A 17960-nucleotide genomic window follows, 5' to 3' on the forward strand; every position below is an offset into this window, starting at 1 on the left:
ATGTTCGGATGCGTATGTGGAAAGGCGCAGCGGCAGCACATGTCCCGACAGAGGGACGGTAGTTAAGCTATGCAAGCACAATACAAGGCGCATCTCCATGTGAACTGGCAAGTTGGTCGCGAGGCGAGTACAGGACACGGCAAGCGTCTGTGCCGATCACCAAGCAACGCAGACAGGAAGGGAAGAGGTGGTGCTCGTCCTGTGGTTCATCGGAACCAGTCAAGCGCTGTGTCGCGCCACCCAGGTCGTCGAGCCACTCGGAGGGCTTTGTGCCCAGCGTCCAGACCTGCGGGCGATGCATTCAGATCTTGTTCAGATCGCCCCTAAACCCATGTGGCAAGCCGTTGCTTGGCGACTCGCGATCATGAAAAGTCCATGACAACACCACCATCGTGAACACGAAAATGGCCATCGAAGCACCGTGCGCTTCCTTTCTGGGTTTGCCATGCGCATCTCGTCCAATGGCGCATTACCTAGTAGCCCGGTCACGCCGCCGCCGCAGACAATAGCGCCCAGGAACGGGTCTCCTCCACGCCTGGAACCTGCAGCATCCGCGACCTGCGGCCCCGAATCTGCTCCAATGACAGACGACATGGCCTGGTTCCCTCTAGTGCGCGTCGCTCTGAATTTCGGTGCCACGTGCTAAAACATCATCTTGATCATGACGTCTGCAGTTCACTGGGCCCTTGACTTCTTCAACGCCGCCTACCACGCACGCGACTCCACCATGTGCGAGACTCCAAGGCGCACATGAAGCTCACCTCCTTGATGCTGCGCCGCTGCGTTACATGGCCCCTCTGTAATGATTCTTGCTGTTCTTCCTGTTTGAAGCGAGGCGTCCGGGGTTTCAGCGATACTTTTCCTGCCATGGCGGACGCGTCGCCGCGAGTCCTACTTTACATCCTGCGTCGCGATGTTCGCCTCTCAGACAACCCCATCTTTCACGCTGCATCCGCCAATCTCTTGACGACGAACACGTACACAAAACCGGTATACGGCTCTGATACCCAAATTCGTAATGATGCTTTTATCCCCGACCAGGACTTCCCTTCCTTCACACATCTTTTGCCCGTATATATCTTCCCTGCAAACCAAGTCGAAGCGTCTGGATTTATACCCGATTCGACTACCAAATGTCCATATCCACAAGCACAGAGCCGTGTCGCAGGCTTTTGGAGGACCGGGCCTCATCGAGCGAAGTTCATGGCCGAGGGTGCATGGGATCTCAAAGAGAGGTTACAGAGACTTGGTTGTGGATCGGATCTACAAATAAGAGTTGGAAAGCCAGGCGATGTGGTAGAAGACATACTGCAATGGTACACAGACGAAAAGAACGCTGGCCGTAGTACTGTGGACGTTGCAGGCATCTGGTTGACCGCAGAGGAAGGCAAGGAAGAGCAGGAAGACGAGGCTGATGTGAGGCGAATCGCAGCTGAAAGGGACCTAACGCTCAAGGTATGGGCCGACGAGAAGTATTATATTGACGAGTGTGTTCTTTCTTACCCCTCCCTCGTCAGCCGCGTGGCCGTCTTCATGCAAGCTAACGTCATGGCAGTCGAGATCTTCCCTTGCACGACATTGCCGACCTTCCGAATGTCTATACGACATATCGGAAATCATTGGAACCACTCCGTTCACGACCGCGACCTAGCATACCTGCTCCGGAACAGCTTCCACCATCACCCCCAGACATACCGCCACAAAAACATCCTTTCGAAATTCCAAACAGTCGAGAAGGATTGGTCGATGCTCTACTACGACCATTGAAAGAGGACCCCAAACATGACCTGCAATTTCCACCTCAATTTCCTCCGGATACCGAGTCCTCGCATCCATTCAGTGGAGGTGAGACAACGGCCCACGACAGACTTGCCCAGCTCATCTCCGGTGGTGCGATGAGTACTTACAAAGCGACACGGAACGGAATGGTTGGGGTCGACTACAGCACTAAGCTTTCCGCTTTCCTTGCTCAAGGTGAGAAACTAAATGACGTCGCAAGTCAAACGCTTACGTATTGACTTCATGTTGGTAGGTTATATCACAGCCCGACAAATTCATTGGGCAATGATGGATTTCGAAGAAGGAAAGGGACCTGGCGAAATCGTCTCAGACTACGGTAAAGGCGAGAACGACGGCACCGCAGGTGTCAGGTTCGAGCTGTTGTGGCGGGACTACATGCATCTTTGTGCGCGAAAGTTTGGCACTAGGATGTTCCATCTACATGGCATACAAGATCCGTAAGTCATGCCAACATATCTTCAACGTGATTTTGAAGTGGGATTAAAATCATTATGCGTAGCAGCAATAGGCGGAGACCAAACGATGTCGAACCAGAGTCACATTACGAACAGCGCCCTCCCCGCAAACGCTGGAAAGGTGTTAATGAAAGCGGCGGCCTAGGCGATACCCCCGAACGCACTCGAGAAGTCTTCTCTCGCTTCCGCTCCGGCCGCACAGGCATCGGACTCATCGACGCCGCGAACCGTGAAGTCTTCCTCACAGGCTACACCTCCAATCGCGCCCGTCAAAACGTCGCTTCTTTCCTCTCTAACTCATCACACCTCGGCATCGATTGGCGCGTCGGCGCCGAATGGTACGAGTACATCCTTGTCGACTACGACATGGCTAGCAACTGGGGAAACTGGCAATACGTTGCCGGCGTTGGCAACGATCCGAGGCAAGGACGCGTTTTCAACCCTGTAAAGCAGGCGTTGGATTACGATCCGCAGGGGAAGTATATCAAGGCGTGGGTACCGGAGCTAAGGCAGCTTAGCTTGACGAAGAGTGTGGCGATGAGTAGGCAGGAGATTGATGAGCAGAAGCTTATGGGGCTTTATCAGGCGTGGAGGCTGGGGGATTGGGAGAAAGATAGGTTGGGACTGAGGGGAGTGGAGTGGGTTGAGTGGCCACTGGTCAAGATACAATTCTCCGTCAGTAGAGGGCGAGGCAAGGGGGTTTCCGATGGGCGAATTAGAGGCAGAGGCTGGAGAGGTCGCGGCCGCGGCGGCGATAGAGGGAAGAAGAGATTTGAGATCGAGGAAAAGCTGGGAAACGTGCGGATTGCAGACGAGATTGGGGAGTAGCGTTATTAAAGCTTAGCGATTCACCAATTCGGCCCTATACCACGATCCGTACGTGCCCAAGTTCGCTGTTCGCGGTACTGGTCCGGATATCTATCCAGCCAATTAAGGCGACATTGTCACAGCTGCCCGCATTTACTGCACACTTTGTCTTACAACAAAGCGCATGGTCACATTGTGAGACAAACAGGATTTCGCCTGTCCTAGAACCTTCACAATGCTCGAGCTGCTCGATAAAAGCAAGGTGCATTCCAACCAACCACCTCAGACCAGCCAGGCCCAATGTGCAAGATCCGCATCGAACCTCTGCACCGCAACTCGACCCCCAAGCCCATCAACTCACGAACGCCACCCGCTTCAGCCTCAAAGCTCCCGAAGCAGCACTCTAAGCCCAGCAAAATGGCCCTCCCCCGCACCTTCTGCCTCTCCTCCGCATCAGCCTCACTCACTCCCTCCACTTGCCTGACAACCTTTACGAACCACTACGAGGTCCTAGGTTTAGACCATTGGGCGACCGATGAGGAAGTCAAGGCCCAATTCCGCACGCTGCGAGCCAAGTATTTCTCCACCGATGTGGGTAAATATCGGCAGCTGCAGACGGCGTATGCGGTCTTGGTGGACTGGGAGGCGAGGCGGGAATATGATGCCGTGTATAGAGTGAGTATGGGGCTGTCGCCGCCCGCGAGCGAGCGTGCAAGTGCGAGTGAGAGTAACAGTGAGAAGGCTACGGATGAAACGGTGCTCGCGAGTAGCGGGTCTGCTAGCAGTACCGCCTCACCGCCGAAGAGCACGATTGTGAGGGTTGCGGTGTCGCGAATTGATGCGCACGCTCGGGCAGACACAGACAGTATGCAGATGGCGAAGCTTGAAGAGGAGCTCCGTCGTGTAGAGGAAGAGCAGCGCCAAGGTGAAGAGGAGGAGCGATTAGCCGACCCTAATTGGGGTTTAAAGCACTTCTCGCCACAGTACAAGTCGCTAATTGGAACACGCCGATATTCTAGCTACGTTCCAATCGCGGAGAAGTACGAGCATGGTGACATAAAACCTAGATCTAGACGGCCGACTTACGTTGGCGGGATTGCGACGAATGCGGTACCGTAGATGCTGAGTGTAAGCTTTACTCTTGTCTGCGGGATAATCGATGCAAGTAGAATATTTACCTGGTATAGATATGCTCGGCACGTTGCACCTGATCTCAAATTAGAAACCTTTGTCCAAAGATACGGAAGCTTCTTCCACGTTTTACACTGTTCATTCGTGCTCCGCATCGTTAACTATCCCCGCACGCTGCCAACTCAGCGCCGTTAAGTTGCAAAAAAGACTCCTAACCAACGCACGCTGGAGGTTACATGAAGCGAACCTAGGCAAAAATTGACTCAGCCGAGGTTCGAACTCGGGACCTTCAGTGGTCGCACAATGCAGAACTGTGAGACTGACGTGATAACCAACTACACCACCGAGCCGATTTTGATATCTGATATTATATTCAATTTTTATTGTATCTTATACTACTATACTAAGAAGATTCGCGTTGTACTTAAAGCAAACCGAAATTATTGGCCCTGATCGCGCGAACCCGATTTACAAGGGTCTTAGTGGGAGGCTTGCGTAGCGAGCTTGCTAACGAGCAAATAGAAATTGGTTGAAACCTCATCACCAACCTTGTCTCGTTGTATGTTCACTTTGAATCCCTTCGACATATTCTAAATAGCTCGCAAGATAACGCACCACCCCCCAACTCACTTGGCGGTGGTCCTGCAAGCTTGTGACTTACTGATGCGTCATGATCGGGATATAGCTTGTCTGGCGTGCCCTCAGGAACATTGGAGTGGAGCGCCACTAAAAAGCCATGTACCCTGCGATTGCGCCTGAGACAAGCAATGGTATGCCTATACCGTCGCCTTTGGCGGGCCAAACGCTCAAAGAGACTGGACTCGGTTCACAACCGTCGCACCTAGGCATAGCGTACTAACAGCCCTTCATCATTAACTGTATCACCTATTACCTATTACCTATCCTTAGACAATACCTATATAGATAGCTTAGGATTATCCTACGCGCGTGAACCTTGCCTGATTTGTCTAATTTAAAGTTCTTAAGTAGGTGGTGTTAATACTTATAGAGGGTCTGCAGTACGAAGTGCATGGCTAAGCAAAGTTATGTACAAGAATATCATCTTATTCTTCACTACATTATAATACAGACCATTACTATAGCATTATCATATGAGGAAACCTTTACTGTGATCTTATTAATTTTACTAATACAGAACCTGCTTCTGCTATTTTAGCTGGGCCAGCGTCTATACTGTTATGGTAGAAAAGCCGCATTTCTATACTATAAAACTGTTCCTTGTCTATAGGGATGTGGGAGAGTGGTGTACGTTTGGTCTGTTGAACAGCCTGTTTATGGCCTCTCTCGAGTTTCGCTTGTCCCGCAAGCCTGGCACAACTGCGTTGTACGGATCGTCCCGAGATTGACGACAGGCAATATATTTGTACTTAGCGCCGCGATGGTATAGACAATATCGAAAAGCTGGCAAAGAGGAGAGAATGGGAACCTTCGCGCTATGTGAGACAACAAGAACCCTGAGCGTCTTGTCGCCAGTACCGGACGCGGTTGGGGCCGAGGGTAGTGCCAGTGTCCCGATTGTGGGAGACACACTGCCCCCAGACGCACATCCCATGGATACAAGACTTCCACATGACATCAAACAATACTACAAGTCGTCACAGAACTTTTGTCTATAGCACCATTTTGATCGTTTAGAATTATGTGAAGTCCCATTATATCGGTGCTTTGCGAAAAGAATGCCCCACCCTACCAGGGTCCAGCTCCCTGTTTTTACCCCTATTTTATTAAGTGTATCATATGTCTACTCTGCTATCAGTGTAAATACGTTGGTACGCCTATTTTGACAGCTTAGGGCCTAATTTTAACGTCTACCACGACTAGATCTAGCTAATTAACAAGCTCTAGCTAGTATTGAACAAGATCGAGCTAGAGAGAATACGTAAAAAGATTGACAAAAATTGTGAACCTGTACCATGGTAGGGTGGGGGCATTCTTTTCGCAAACGATAATAAGCGATACAACCAAAATTGTGCAACAGTGACACTTGTCGCCTACCTAGGTAGTACAATCGTTGGTCGAACTATCCGTGCCTGGAGGTAAGCCATAGAGGCGGGCAGTAAATCGTCCCTCTCGGCCATCGCGGTGCACTCACCTGTGCTATCCATTTTGGGTCCGTAGGTTCGGTCATCTGTCCGACGTTCCTGACAGCAACCAGCACTAGCCACTCTTTGGCCCTCTCTTTGTACCAATGTTCGTGGACCTTGTCTGGAGAAGCTCCCCATTCCGTCGTCAACTCGAACCCCTGCCACTCAGTACTCGAAATAGTCGTTTGCCGCTCGATCCACAGCCGTGTCTTGCACGCCCGGTTTGGACATTCTATTGTTTTGAGTTGAAACAACCTACGCGCGGTGGACGCAGAGGCTACCGCTAGCCTATCCATATGTGGGCATAAGCTGGTGTACTCGAGACCGTGCTTGTGCGTGACGCGCGAAAGTACAGAGTCTAATATGCTACCCATGGTAGTCACGCGTTGATCGTTGCGAATGGGCGGTGCTTCGCATGATTGGAGAAGCCACTCCCGACGCATGAGATAGTCTCCCGCTGCAATGGATAATCCTTTGCCTTTGATACGCCCGTAGTAATGATCGTGGGCCCTCAAAGATCCGAAGAACACACCTCGCTGGGCCCTGTCCCCCGGACCAAGTTCGATTCTCCCGTCTCTCCGCAGTGTACCGTTGAATTCCCTGACACTGTCATGGTATTTTGATGATACACTTGGCCACCAACAGTCTCGTATAGGATGCCAGTATTGTAGTCCTGCTATATGGAGCTCTTCCCACGTCCGGATGCTATATTCGAAACCAAATAATCTGAGCTCGCCCTCGTGACCCTTGCAACGCCGTTTGTGGGGAGCAAGATTGATTGCGGTCGAGAAGAAGAGCTTTAACGGGAGTAGACGCATACACACGATGCATACAATATGATCCCTCGTCTCAGAACGGATCAGCCTATACAGACGTCGCGAGCGCAGGAAGTAAGAGTATCGCTGCCGCATCACTGACTGCGTAGCTGGTTCAACAGTCGCCAGAGGATCGTCAAAGAAGCAGCGGAAGCGTTGGCATGTTGCGCGCAAAGTCATAATCGAGAGCACACTCGAAGTATCGGATATAGTGGTATACGCGAAGATCGCGTGGAGGAGTTCGGCTGGGAGAGTGACAAGCGTGCTGCTATTCATGTTTGCGACCGAATCCTTAAGCGCCTCGAAGGTGCACCAAGCTTGATGTGATGTGTTTATATCACTTAGTTGCCTGTGTAGAAATCTCATACTGGGCGAGGACGATGTAGACGCTGGAGGATTGTTATGAGGGGAGACAAGAAGCTGGCACTGTGGCTACGCCGCAACGCAGTCTGCCACGCCCCGCATGGGCACTTCAGGCTAAAGCCGATCCTTGTCGATACGACAGTGAACGACCAACGTCCTGATGTGGTCCCCAATCATTCGTCTATCCGCGCCCAGTTCTAAATGCGTGCAGACAGTGATGCGTTTGATGGGAAGGAAGGTAATTCTCATCAGAAGGAGGTGGTCTAAGGGGGAATGGTCACTACTATTGAAGAGTAACAAGTTGTAGCGAATTTATCCAATCCTTTGAAAACCGGTTGGGCTGCTTCAATTACTCACCACGATCAACATCTTGAATATCTATCTTCAAGCTTCTAAACAATACAACACGCATATTGATGAGAAGATTTTCACAGTGCAATTTGGACGGCTCAACTATATATTGACTTCCCAAAAATTTGCTAAACACTTGGCTACCTAGGCAACATCAACTTGCTTGGCTTTCCTCTTGTGCATGATTGCAGCGGTTCCAAAGCAGAAGAGTCCAAGAATACCACAGGAGCCGGCAAGCGCTTGCCCGTACAAGTACGCACCGTCGCCAGCTTCCACTAAAGCTCCTCCGCCTGGTCCTCCGATCAAACATCCGAAGCTGGACAAGGCGAACCCCATGCCCATGCGCGTGCCAATTTTCTTCGGATCAATTGTAAGATCTGCCAAAGTCGCGGGAAACATAGCTTGCAGTCCCGCTGCAAAAAGACCGTAAAGTACAGCAAAGGCATACATGCCTGCTACCGACTTGATAGTAATCCAGCAATAGAGAAGTAGTGCTGTGACGAAGCTGACGATTAAGCTAATTGTGAGAGGACGGCAGTAATGATCGGCGATGTACGCCGGTATCAGCCGTCCCGGAATGCCTACCCCATTCAAAACCAACAGGAATGGTATCGACTCCTCCAAAGTCAGGCCTAGCGTTTTGCGCGCGAATGCATTGATCTAAAAGCTCGTCAAAAATGGAATGCTGACCCATCGCAAGCGACATACATAGAAGAAGGCGAACCAAAGACCTGCAAAGCAGAAGACCGATCCCAGAATCTAGATACGTTAGCCAAAGTTGTGCCATGACATGAATTGAAGACACACAAATAGGTCGAACACTACATCCTTCAGTTCTCGAGGTTCAAGCATCTTTACCGAATCTTTGGGCGGCAGGCGCTTCTTCAGTAGCCGTTCAGCGATCAACAGAAGGCACAGCGCCATGAAGCCCAAAGTTCTGACTGCCCAGCCGAAACCGATTGAATCGATAAGCCTATTTAGCATTATCGGAATGACCAAGCCACCTGTCCCTGATCCGCAGAGGACAATACCGATCGCAAAACTTCGCTTCGACGCGTCAAAGTATGTTGAGATGACCGAGATCATGGGGACGAACATGCAGCCATTCGCAAGACCAATGCAAAACCCTTGTGCAAGGACAAATTGCCAGTACTGCGTACAAATACTCGTCATGAATATACCCAATAGCCACAGCGCAATCCCCATACGCAGCACCAGCTTGAAATGGCCGGTATCTGAGGCGGCTCCAGAGAACAGCGGGGTCGAAAGAAGGAAGAATACCGTGAGAGCGCCTATCCAGGAGATATTCGACGGCGATGAGAGATCAATGGACGTATAGTGCGCCTGGAACATACCGAACGACGTGATGAAGCCCCATGTGAAGAAAGTCACTATATGTCCTCCAAGGACCTGTGACCAAGCGCACCATCCGCCATTCGGAGGCGCTTCAATGGAAGATATGCGTGTGATATCGAACATGGACGGTACTTCTTTTTTCTTTGATGGCACATCACCCTCCTCTTTCACGATGCTGAACTCTTCGGTTGGCGGGTCCAGCCCAATGGCCGCCATATCATATAGAGTCACGGTAGTTGTTGTGCAGAAGAAGCGAACAGGAAACCCCAGATTTCCCTCCCCAGACAGGACCCATTGTTGCTGAGTCACACATGGTTTTCCGAAGCCGTCTAGAAGCGCTTTTGGCTTTACCCGAAATTATGAGGTAATTCGAAGTTGTCGCGGAGGATAGCGCACGAGCAGTTGCCGATGAGCCGAAGCACGCCGGTCGGCACTCAATGGCGTGTGCTTGCGCTTTGACACCTAAATAGGCTTATGGCGAGGATCGCGTACGTCAAGACATCCAAAGTGATCTGGTATAGAATAATATGACCTTAATGGACTACTCGGTACACACAGCTCGCAAGGCAAAAAGTTATGATCTTGCGAGTTCGTTGTCCTGAGGGGCTTATTCCCATGCTGGACATGATTTTCCGGTGGAAGATACTACTTGTGTCATCAAATGGCAGCATTCAGGTACATACGACCAAAGCGACACTCTGCGAGCAGCGGAAATCGTCGAGCGTGAGAACAAGAGCGTAACACGGTACCCTTTTCGCATCGTCTAGAGAACGTTTGACTTCGATCCCGAATCCTGTCAGATTTGTTTAGATAATTCACAGCGGTATGAATTTCTAATCTAGAAGCTCAACGTCTGGTGAATCCAGTCTGCGCATCCCTGGGTCCTAGCATCACACCTCATAGTTCTCATAGACGTGTTTCCGAACAGAGCAAAATTTAGGGTCCTGGAGCTGCAGTACGTTGAACCCATGCATGAACGCTCGTATCAGCAAAGTGAGGTAAAAGAGTAGCAGGTGCGCTAAGCCAAATTTGTGCACCTGGCAGTGCCTGCCCTCAGTGTCGCTTCTCGACGGTTCTTCTGGGCAAAGTGCGAGTACCGCGAGATATGGCGATTCTACTCCAGGTACGTGGTTGGTCACAGCAGCATATCGTCGAATCGAGTGCTTTTGCGGTTTGCAAAGTGAGGGAAACATGTCCGACAGACAGAAAGAACACTGACGATGAAAAAAAAAGTCCCTCAGAGCATGCAGTGAGCAAACATTGAGCAACAGGTCCAAAAAAGCCCGACGTGGGGGTCGAACCCACAACCTTGAGATGCCGCGTAATCGAGTTGATTAGACCGTGAATACATAAGAGTCTCACGCTCTACCGATTGAGCTAGCCGGGCTAGTCGATGATTGATGCAATCGGTTCACAATGTTGAGTACATATACTGGGTTTGACCACGAGCAGGGTCCCTTGATTGTTTCATCCGGCACATGGTGGGGTTAGGAGTCACGGTTCGTTGGCACCTTGGGCGGTAGGGCTTGCCGGACCGACCTGCGGGTTTAGCTAGCTACCAATTACACACACCAGCGGAGCTTTCTAGTCCACCACGGTGCGAAGTGGCTAGCTAGCAAAGCCAAATAGCCAGGCCTCACAGACGCATGCTCTCAACGCTCGGTGCAACTTGTCCAATGAATGCTGATCGACTCCCATGCTATTTAAAGAAGCACCGCCGCTTGCTCAGCAGTGGCCGCGAGAAGTAGCGGCGAACATGCGCCTCAACTACACGGGCCGCTTTGATGCACAACTCGTCGCTGTCACGGAGAGCTGGGCTGAGGAACAGTCGCGCTTGCTTCTGTTACTACGTTGCAACACGGCGAAGGAGTATCAACGGTGCATGACCAGGACGCTATCTTTTAGATCAGCATTCCAATGCGAGAGGACCCTGAAACACATGTAGCGAGGTTGATTCTGCCAAAAGTCGTCGTCTTGGCAGGCGTCACTGAGAGGTGCAGCAGCAACCAATGCTGCGGCGGCCACAATCTGCAAGCTCTCTCCGCAACGTGGAGCAAAGACCGCAGGTTTCGTATGTTTGCTTGTGCAAATGGTTGGGAGAATAGGAAAATTGTAGAGTAGGGGCCGCCGCCGCGCGTTTGCTTGTGCTCGCAGGCGCTCCCGCATCGCACTGCCCCCAGGGTCTTGTCCGTGCCTTTTACCTGCCCTTGAACTTCCTCCACCCATCCTAAATAGAATACATCACTACCGCGCTCTGCGACGGGCCCCCTCATACTGCTCCCCGTCCCACATTCGCTGGATTGCCGTTGTCGCGCCCGCCCACGCTTTCGAAACGTTGGCCAAGCTTTGGAGGCTGTGCTGGGAGCCGGGGCACAGTCTTACACTTTCCTCCGCCATTGTCGAACCCACGAACGCGCAACGAGATAGACGGGAAGAGCGGGTGTATTGCATGCACTCTGGATGAAGCGGACAGTGCAGCACTCAAGAGTGGAGCAAGCGCCCTGATCCCGTTGTGCCGCCATGGCCGGCAGGCCGCCAGGTGCACCGCCGTCTCACAAGGAGAACCTAATCGACTTTGACGACCACGACAACCACCAGCCGTACCACTACAACCCGGGCGCACCGCCGCCCCATACTGACGAGGAGCTCCTCCAGCGATACAACACGAATCAATCCGTCACGCCCCTAGGCCGACCCTCCGAATCATACGATGAATTTCTGGGTGGCAGACCAGCGGCAGGCCTGCCTGATGCGCCGGTCGCAGGAACCACGCCGTATTCGAATAGTGGAGGCATCTACTCGCAGACATCGGATCTGAACAATTACGCAAGATATTCCGATGCAGATGTACATGGCGAGGACGACCGATCTATTCAGGGATACTATGCGACAGGCGGAGGCTACGAAGCCCCAGCAGGCATGCGTCGCGCCAACACCGGCAAGGCGAACAGGAACAGCATCCTCAGTCTCGGCGGCGGTCTCACAGGGCGTGTCAAGAACATGTTCGGGCAGAGACCGGAATACTCAGAGATGGATCTGCCGTTGACAGAGCATGCGGCGCAACAAGGTCAACAAGAGTCAAGAGGAGTCTATGGCGAGGATTCAAAGGCGCCCAAGAAGCGCAGCTCGGGAGTGTTCAAATTCGGATTTGGACGCGGAAAGCCGGACCCATCGACGCTCGGCCCAAGGATAATACACTTGAATAATCCACCTGCAAATGCCACTAACAAGTACATTGACAACCACGTATCCACCACGAAATACAACGTTGTCACCTTCCTCCCCAAGTTCTTGTACGAACAGTTTTCTAAATACGCCAACTTGTTCTTCTTGTTCACCGCCATCCTCCAACAAATTCCCGGCATTTCTCCCACGAAACGTTACACTACCATTGTGCCCCTCGGTGTTGTCTTGCTCGTTTCCGCGGTGAAAGAATACGTAGAGGACTACAGAAGAAGACAATCGGATTCTACCTTGAACCATTCAAAAGCGCAGGTGCTCAAAGGATCGTCATTCCAGGATGCGCGATGGATTGAGGTAGCGGTCGGAGACATTATACGGGTAGAGTCAGAGCAGCCCTTTCCCGCCGATCTAGTGTTACTCGCATCCTCCGAACCGGAAGGTCTATGTTACATCGAAACTGCAAACTTGGATGGAGAAACGAATTTGAAGATCAAGCAAGCCATCCCAGAGACTGCTGATCTCGTTAGCACCGCTGAGTTGGGGCGTCTGGGAGGCAAACTTAAGTCGGAACAACCAAACAGCAGTCTGTACACCTACGAAGCGACATTGACTATTGCAGCAGGTGGAGGGGAGAAGGAACTGCCGTTAGCACCCGATCAATTATTGTTGCGTGGAGCCACTCTCAGAAACACACCTTGGATCCACGGCGTGGTGGTCTTCACCGGGCACGAAACGAAGCTTATGCGGAATGCAACGGCTACACCCATCAAGACCACGGCAGTTGAGAGGATGGTGAATAAGCAGATTCTTATGCTTGTCGCGATCCTCATTGGGCTTAGCGTCATCAGTTCCGTTGGAGACGTGTTGATCAGAACAACCAAGGGATCAACTCTTGAGTATCTCAGATACGACGGTTTCAACGGCGCTTCTCAGTTCTTCCTTGATCTGTTGACCTACTGGGTCCTATACTCCAACCTCGTACCCATCTCACTGTTTGTTACAATCGAAATCGTCAAGTACTGGACCGGTATCTTGATCGATTCAGACCTCGATATTTATTACGAGCCCACGGATACACCTGCCAACTGTCGGACTTCGTCTTTGGTGGAAGAACTAGGCCAAATTGAGTACATATTCTCCGACAAGACCGGAACGCTAACCCAGAACATGATGGTGTTCAAACAGTCTTCCATTGCAGGTATCCAGTACTCGGATGAGGTACCTGAAGATCGCAGGGCGACGTTTGAGGATGGTGTCGAAGTTGGTATTCATGATTTCAACAGGCTGGAAGAAAACCGCAAGACCCATCGCGATAGAGACATTATCGACAATTTTCTGACATTGTTGTCAACATGCCACACTGTTATCCCTGAACGAGGTGGCGAAAAGCAAGAGATCAAATATCAAGCTGCTTCACCTGACGAGGGCGCTCTAGTCGAGGGCGCTGTACAGTTAGGCTACAGGTTCATTGCGCGCAAACCTCGCTCGGTCACGATTTTGGTAGATGGTCGAGAGCGAGAATATGAGCTCTTAGCAGTTTGCGAATTCAACTCCACGCGGAAGAGGATGTCGACAATTTTCCGTACTCCAGAAGGAAAGATTGTATGCTTTACCAAGGGCGCCGACACCGTCATATTAGAGCGGCTAGGGAAGAATAACCCGTACGTGGAAGTGACTTTGGCCCATCTTGAAGAATACGCCGCGGAAGGATTACGTACGCTGTGCTTAGCGATGCGCGAAATTCCAGAGAACGAATTCCAGGAATGGCACAAGATCTTTACCACTGCGCAGACCACTGTCAGTGGCAATCGAGCGGAAGAACTGGATAAGGCGGCCGAACTCATCGAGCACGACTTCACCCTTCTTGGAGCCACTGCGATCGAAGACAAGCTTCAGGATGGCGTTCCCGACACCATTGCGACTTTGCAGACTGCGGGTATCAAGATATGGGTCCTGACTGGTGATCGACAAGAGACTGCTATCAATATCGGAATGAGTTGTAAGTTGATTAGCGAAGACATGAGTCTACTGATAATCAACGAGGAGGACAAGGAAGCGACAAGAGACAACATCAACAAGAAGCTGAATGCTATCAATAGTCAAAGCCAAGGTGGCGCGGAAATGGACGTTCTAGCCCTTGTCATTGACGGCAAGTCACTCACCTACGCCTTGGAAAAGGACCTGGAAAAGACATTCTTGGACCTGGCCGTCAAATGCAAAGCCGTTATTTGCTGCCGTGTATCTCCACTCCAGAAGGCATTGGTGGTCAAACTCGTCAAGCGACATCTGAAGGCCATCTTGCTCGCCATTGGAGACGGTGCAAACGATGTCTCCATGATTCAGGCTGCTCATATCGGAGTCGGTATCAGCGGTGTCGAAGGTCTTCAGGCAGCGCGAAGTGCCGATATTGCTATCGGCCAGTTCCGGTACCTTCGCAAACTTCTCCTGGTCCATGGAGCTTGGAGCTACCAGCGTGTCAGCAAGGTCATCCTGTACTCGTTCTACAAGAATATTGCGCTCTTCATGACTCAATTCTGGTACTCTTTCCAGAATGCCTTCTCCGGTCAAATCATTTTTGAGTCTTGGACACTCACATTTTACAACGTGTTCTTCACGGCTGCACCGCCCTTCGTCATGGGTATCTTCGACCAATTTGTCAGTGCCCGTCTGTTGGATCGCTATCCGCAACTCTACCGTCTCAGTCAGACCGGCGTCTTCTTCAAGATGCATTCATTTTGGTCATGGGTTGCGAACGGCTTCTACCATTCGCTGGTTCTCTACTTTGTCTCGCAGGCCATAGTACTGTGGGACTGGCCGCAGGCAGACGGCTTGAACGCAGGCCACTGGGTGTGGGGAACTGCACTCTACACAGCTGCACTCGCTACCGTCCTATTGAAAGCGGCGCTTATCACCAATATCTGGACAAAGTATGCCTTCCTTGCTATACCCGGCTCGATGGCGCTCTGGTTCATCCTTATGCCCGCATACGCTACCGTCGCCCCGATGGTCGATATATCACCCGAGTATATCGGCGTCGTCCAACGCTTGTTCCCTGACGCCCGGTTCTGGGTGATGCTATGTGTGCTGCCCCCGCTTTGTTTGGTGCGAGATTTCGCATGGAAGTACGCGAAGAGAATGTACTTCCCACAGAGTTATCATCACGTTCAAGAAATCCAGAAGTACAACATTCAGGACTACAGACCGCGGTAAGTATCATTATTTACAATGCATTGCATGGGCTTGGAATGCTGACTAGTGTGGTAGCATGGAACAATTCCAAAAAGCCATCCGGAAGGTGCGTCAAGTACAACGCATGCGCAAGCAGCGCGGATATGCTTTCTCACAAACGGATGAATCGCAAGCGCGCGTACTGCAGGCGTACGATACGACGCGAGAACGGGACCGCTATGGCCATATGGCGAGTTCGAGACGATGACCATGAGCTTTTGCTTTTATGTGCAATTTGCATTCTAAACCCTTGGAGTACATTTCTGTGGCGTTCACGGACAGGACCGGGACCAGGGACTGCACCTCCAATTATAGTTGTGTGTTTGTGTAAGGGTGAGCGTTTACCAAGGCGCGGGGCTTTGTTTAAAATAGGTAGTGTGTATTGCTTTGTACGACGAAAGAATGAATGGTATGGGATGCACTACACGAACATCGCATTGATCGAGTTGCCGCAAGTGTGTTGTTACTATTGGGACTATGCAGGTGTCAAGCCAGGCCGCGTAGGTGTCTCGACTTGATTGCTGTTAAAGCATGGCGGCCTCGTGCTCCTCTTACAAAGCTTACTAACGAACAATAGGTGGAACCGGTGCGGAGATGTAATAGCTTCATGTGTCCGCGGATGCAACTCCGGCCCATTCGGTGGAATAGTAGAGCGGCCGCAGTGGCCGCTCTACTTCACAACTCACCCAATGGTCCCACTAGCTCAAGTGATTGTATATAAAGCCAGTCAAACGTCTATGGGGACTGCGCGGCCGATATCGACACATGATCTAGAGTAAACTCACTATGGCGACGAACCCACTGTATTTGTAGGAGCTACCGGTAACCAGGTAATTCTATCATAGTCCTCTCAGCCTACACCAAATAAGCCTCAATTCAAACTTTGAGAGTAGCTTTCTCAAGGGTGGCTCCGTCGCATCCGTCTTCTCCAAACTCCCCGGCTGGCACGTCCGCGGCGTCAGCCGCGACCCATCCAAGCCCATCCACGCTCATCTCAAAGACTCCGGTATTGATCTTGTCCGCGCAGAGTTAGACGATGTCGAAAGCCTCAAGCAAGCATACATAGGCGCGACTATCATCTTCGACACCACGGAAACCTGGCAACACATGAAAGACCCCAAAGCGCAGACCGAAGCCTCCGCCCGCGGCATCACGCCCAATAAAATCGCTTTTGAGCGCGAAGTCCAGTAGGGCAAGAACATTGTCGATGTTGTGGCTGCGACGGCGGCAGGATTGGAGAAGTTTGTCATGTGCACGCTTAATGATAGTAGGAAATGGAGCAAGGGGAAAGTGACGTTCAACCTGCATTTTGAAGCTAAAAGGAAGGCGGTCGAGTACTGCGAGGCGACGTATCCGGAGCTGTGGGCAAAGACGAGTATGTTGCAGCTGGGCTACTTTTTGACGAATTGGAAGAGTGGGCTGGCGCTGCCAAAGAGGGAGCCGGATGGGACGTATGCGTTGGCGATGCCAATGGGTGGGAAGAGCAAAGTGCCGATGGTGGATCCGAATGCGGACACAGGTAGAATTTCTCCCTCTATGCAATCGCAGGTTTACTAACGAGATATTGCAGGCCATTTCGTTCATGCGATTCTCTCTCTTCCACCCAGTGCAAATCTCCTCGGCTGCGGCGGCAAAATTTCCTGGTCCGAGTACGCGGCACTTTGGGGCCGCATCAACGGCGTCAAGGTCACCTTTGAATCCTACCCTGGAACTGTCATGGAAGAGAAGATGGGCTCATTGGGTACAAAGTACGCCGCCATGTTCCAGTATATGGATGAGTTTGGGTACGACGGCTGTGACCTGAGAGTGATTTACCCGTAGGATGTCAAGGAGAAACATGGGGTCAATATCAATTGTAAGACTGTGGAGGAGTACTTGAAGGGCGTAGATTGGAAGAGTGCGGTCTAGTAGAGCCGACCATTGTTTGGATGTCGCTGCGCTCGAAATTGAACTCAGCTTGTATCATTTAAAGACATACGATATAAGCATGAGCCGATAAAGACAAGAAACAAATCCCCGGCTCTTACTAGTCGGGCTTCAAAACAATGTCCTTCCGGGGTAACAAAGGTTCAAGATAAGGATAGTGTCAATTTCCTCTGACTAGTCCTTCTTCAATCCGGTCTTGGGAGCTCCGCGTGTCGGCCCATTGGTGTTGATATTGCCGCATATAACGCACTCGATGTCATTGAGATCAAGCTTTGCTTGAAGACTGTGCAAATGTTGTAGAACCAGAAAAGTCCGGAGAGGACGATCTCCATTCGATACTCATACAACCAAAACTCCATGGATCCAACTGAGCGCGCCCACTCGACCCAAAGCACCAACGCTTGAAGAACAGTCCTTGCCTAACGCCATTATTGAGTAGA

General features: G+C 51.3%; 4 protein-coding genes and 2 non-coding genes across 6 annotated transcripts; 3 read left to right on the top strand and 3 right to left on the bottom strand.

The window, feature by feature from the left end:
* Positions 1-867: 867 nt before the first annotated feature.
* N0V89_003904 (uncharacterized protein) lies at positions 868-3083 on the top strand (the record flags this gene model as incomplete). The annotated part of the gene is made up of 4 exons (XM_056212699.1): positions 868-1487; positions 1556-1974; positions 2000-2150; positions 2309-3083. 4 exons carry the CDS (start codon positions 868-870, stop codon positions 3081-3083), a joined length of 1965 nt encoding a protein of 654 aa, XP_056073007.1.
* Positions 3084-3362: 279 nt separating this feature from the next.
* On the top strand, positions 3363-4181 carry N0V89_003905 (uncharacterized protein; the record flags this gene model as incomplete). Its single annotated transcript, XM_056212700.1, has 1 exon — positions 3363-4181. One exon carries the CDS (start codon positions 3363-3365, stop codon positions 4179-4181), a length of 819 nt encoding a protein of 272 aa, XP_056073008.1.
* Positions 4182-4452: 271 nt separating this feature from the next.
* Positions 4453-4543, bottom strand: N0V89_003906. The gene has a single exon. It is a non-coding gene; the product is annotated as a tRNA-Val (tRNA).
* Positions 4544-7971: 3428 nt separating this feature from the next.
* Positions 7972-9399, bottom strand: N0V89_003907 (uncharacterized protein; the record flags this gene model as incomplete). Its single annotated transcript, XM_056212701.1, has 3 exons — positions 7972-8487; positions 8536-8586; positions 8635-9399. The coding sequence occupies 3 exons, from the start codon at positions 9397-9399 to the stop codon at positions 7972-7974; spliced, it is 1332 nt and encodes a 443-aa protein (XP_056073009.1).
* Positions 9400-10463: 1064 nt separating this feature from the next.
* On the bottom strand, positions 10464-10570 carry N0V89_003908. Its single transcript has one exon. It is a non-coding gene; the product is annotated as a tRNA-Lys (tRNA).
* A 1133-nt stretch (positions 10571-11703) lies between these two features.
* DRS2 (aminophospholipid translocase) lies at positions 11704-17415 on the top strand (the record flags this gene model as incomplete). Its single annotated transcript, XM_056212702.1, has 6 exons — positions 11704-15572; positions 15631-15788; positions 16172-16190; positions 16440-16781; positions 16866-17113; positions 17165-17415. The coding sequence occupies 6 exons, from the start codon at positions 11704-11706 to the stop codon at positions 17413-17415; spliced, it is 4887 nt and encodes a 1628-aa protein (XP_056073010.1).
* Between the last annotated feature and the right edge of the window lie 545 nt (positions 17416-17960).

This window comes from Didymosphaeria variabile (assembly GCF_027946475.1).
Source record: "Didymosphaeria variabile strain IMI 356815 chromosome Unknown scaffold_3, whole genome shotgun sequence".
Lineage (NCBI taxonomy): Eukaryota > Fungi > Ascomycota > Dothideomycetes > Pleosporales > Didymosphaeriaceae > Didymosphaeria > Didymosphaeria variabile.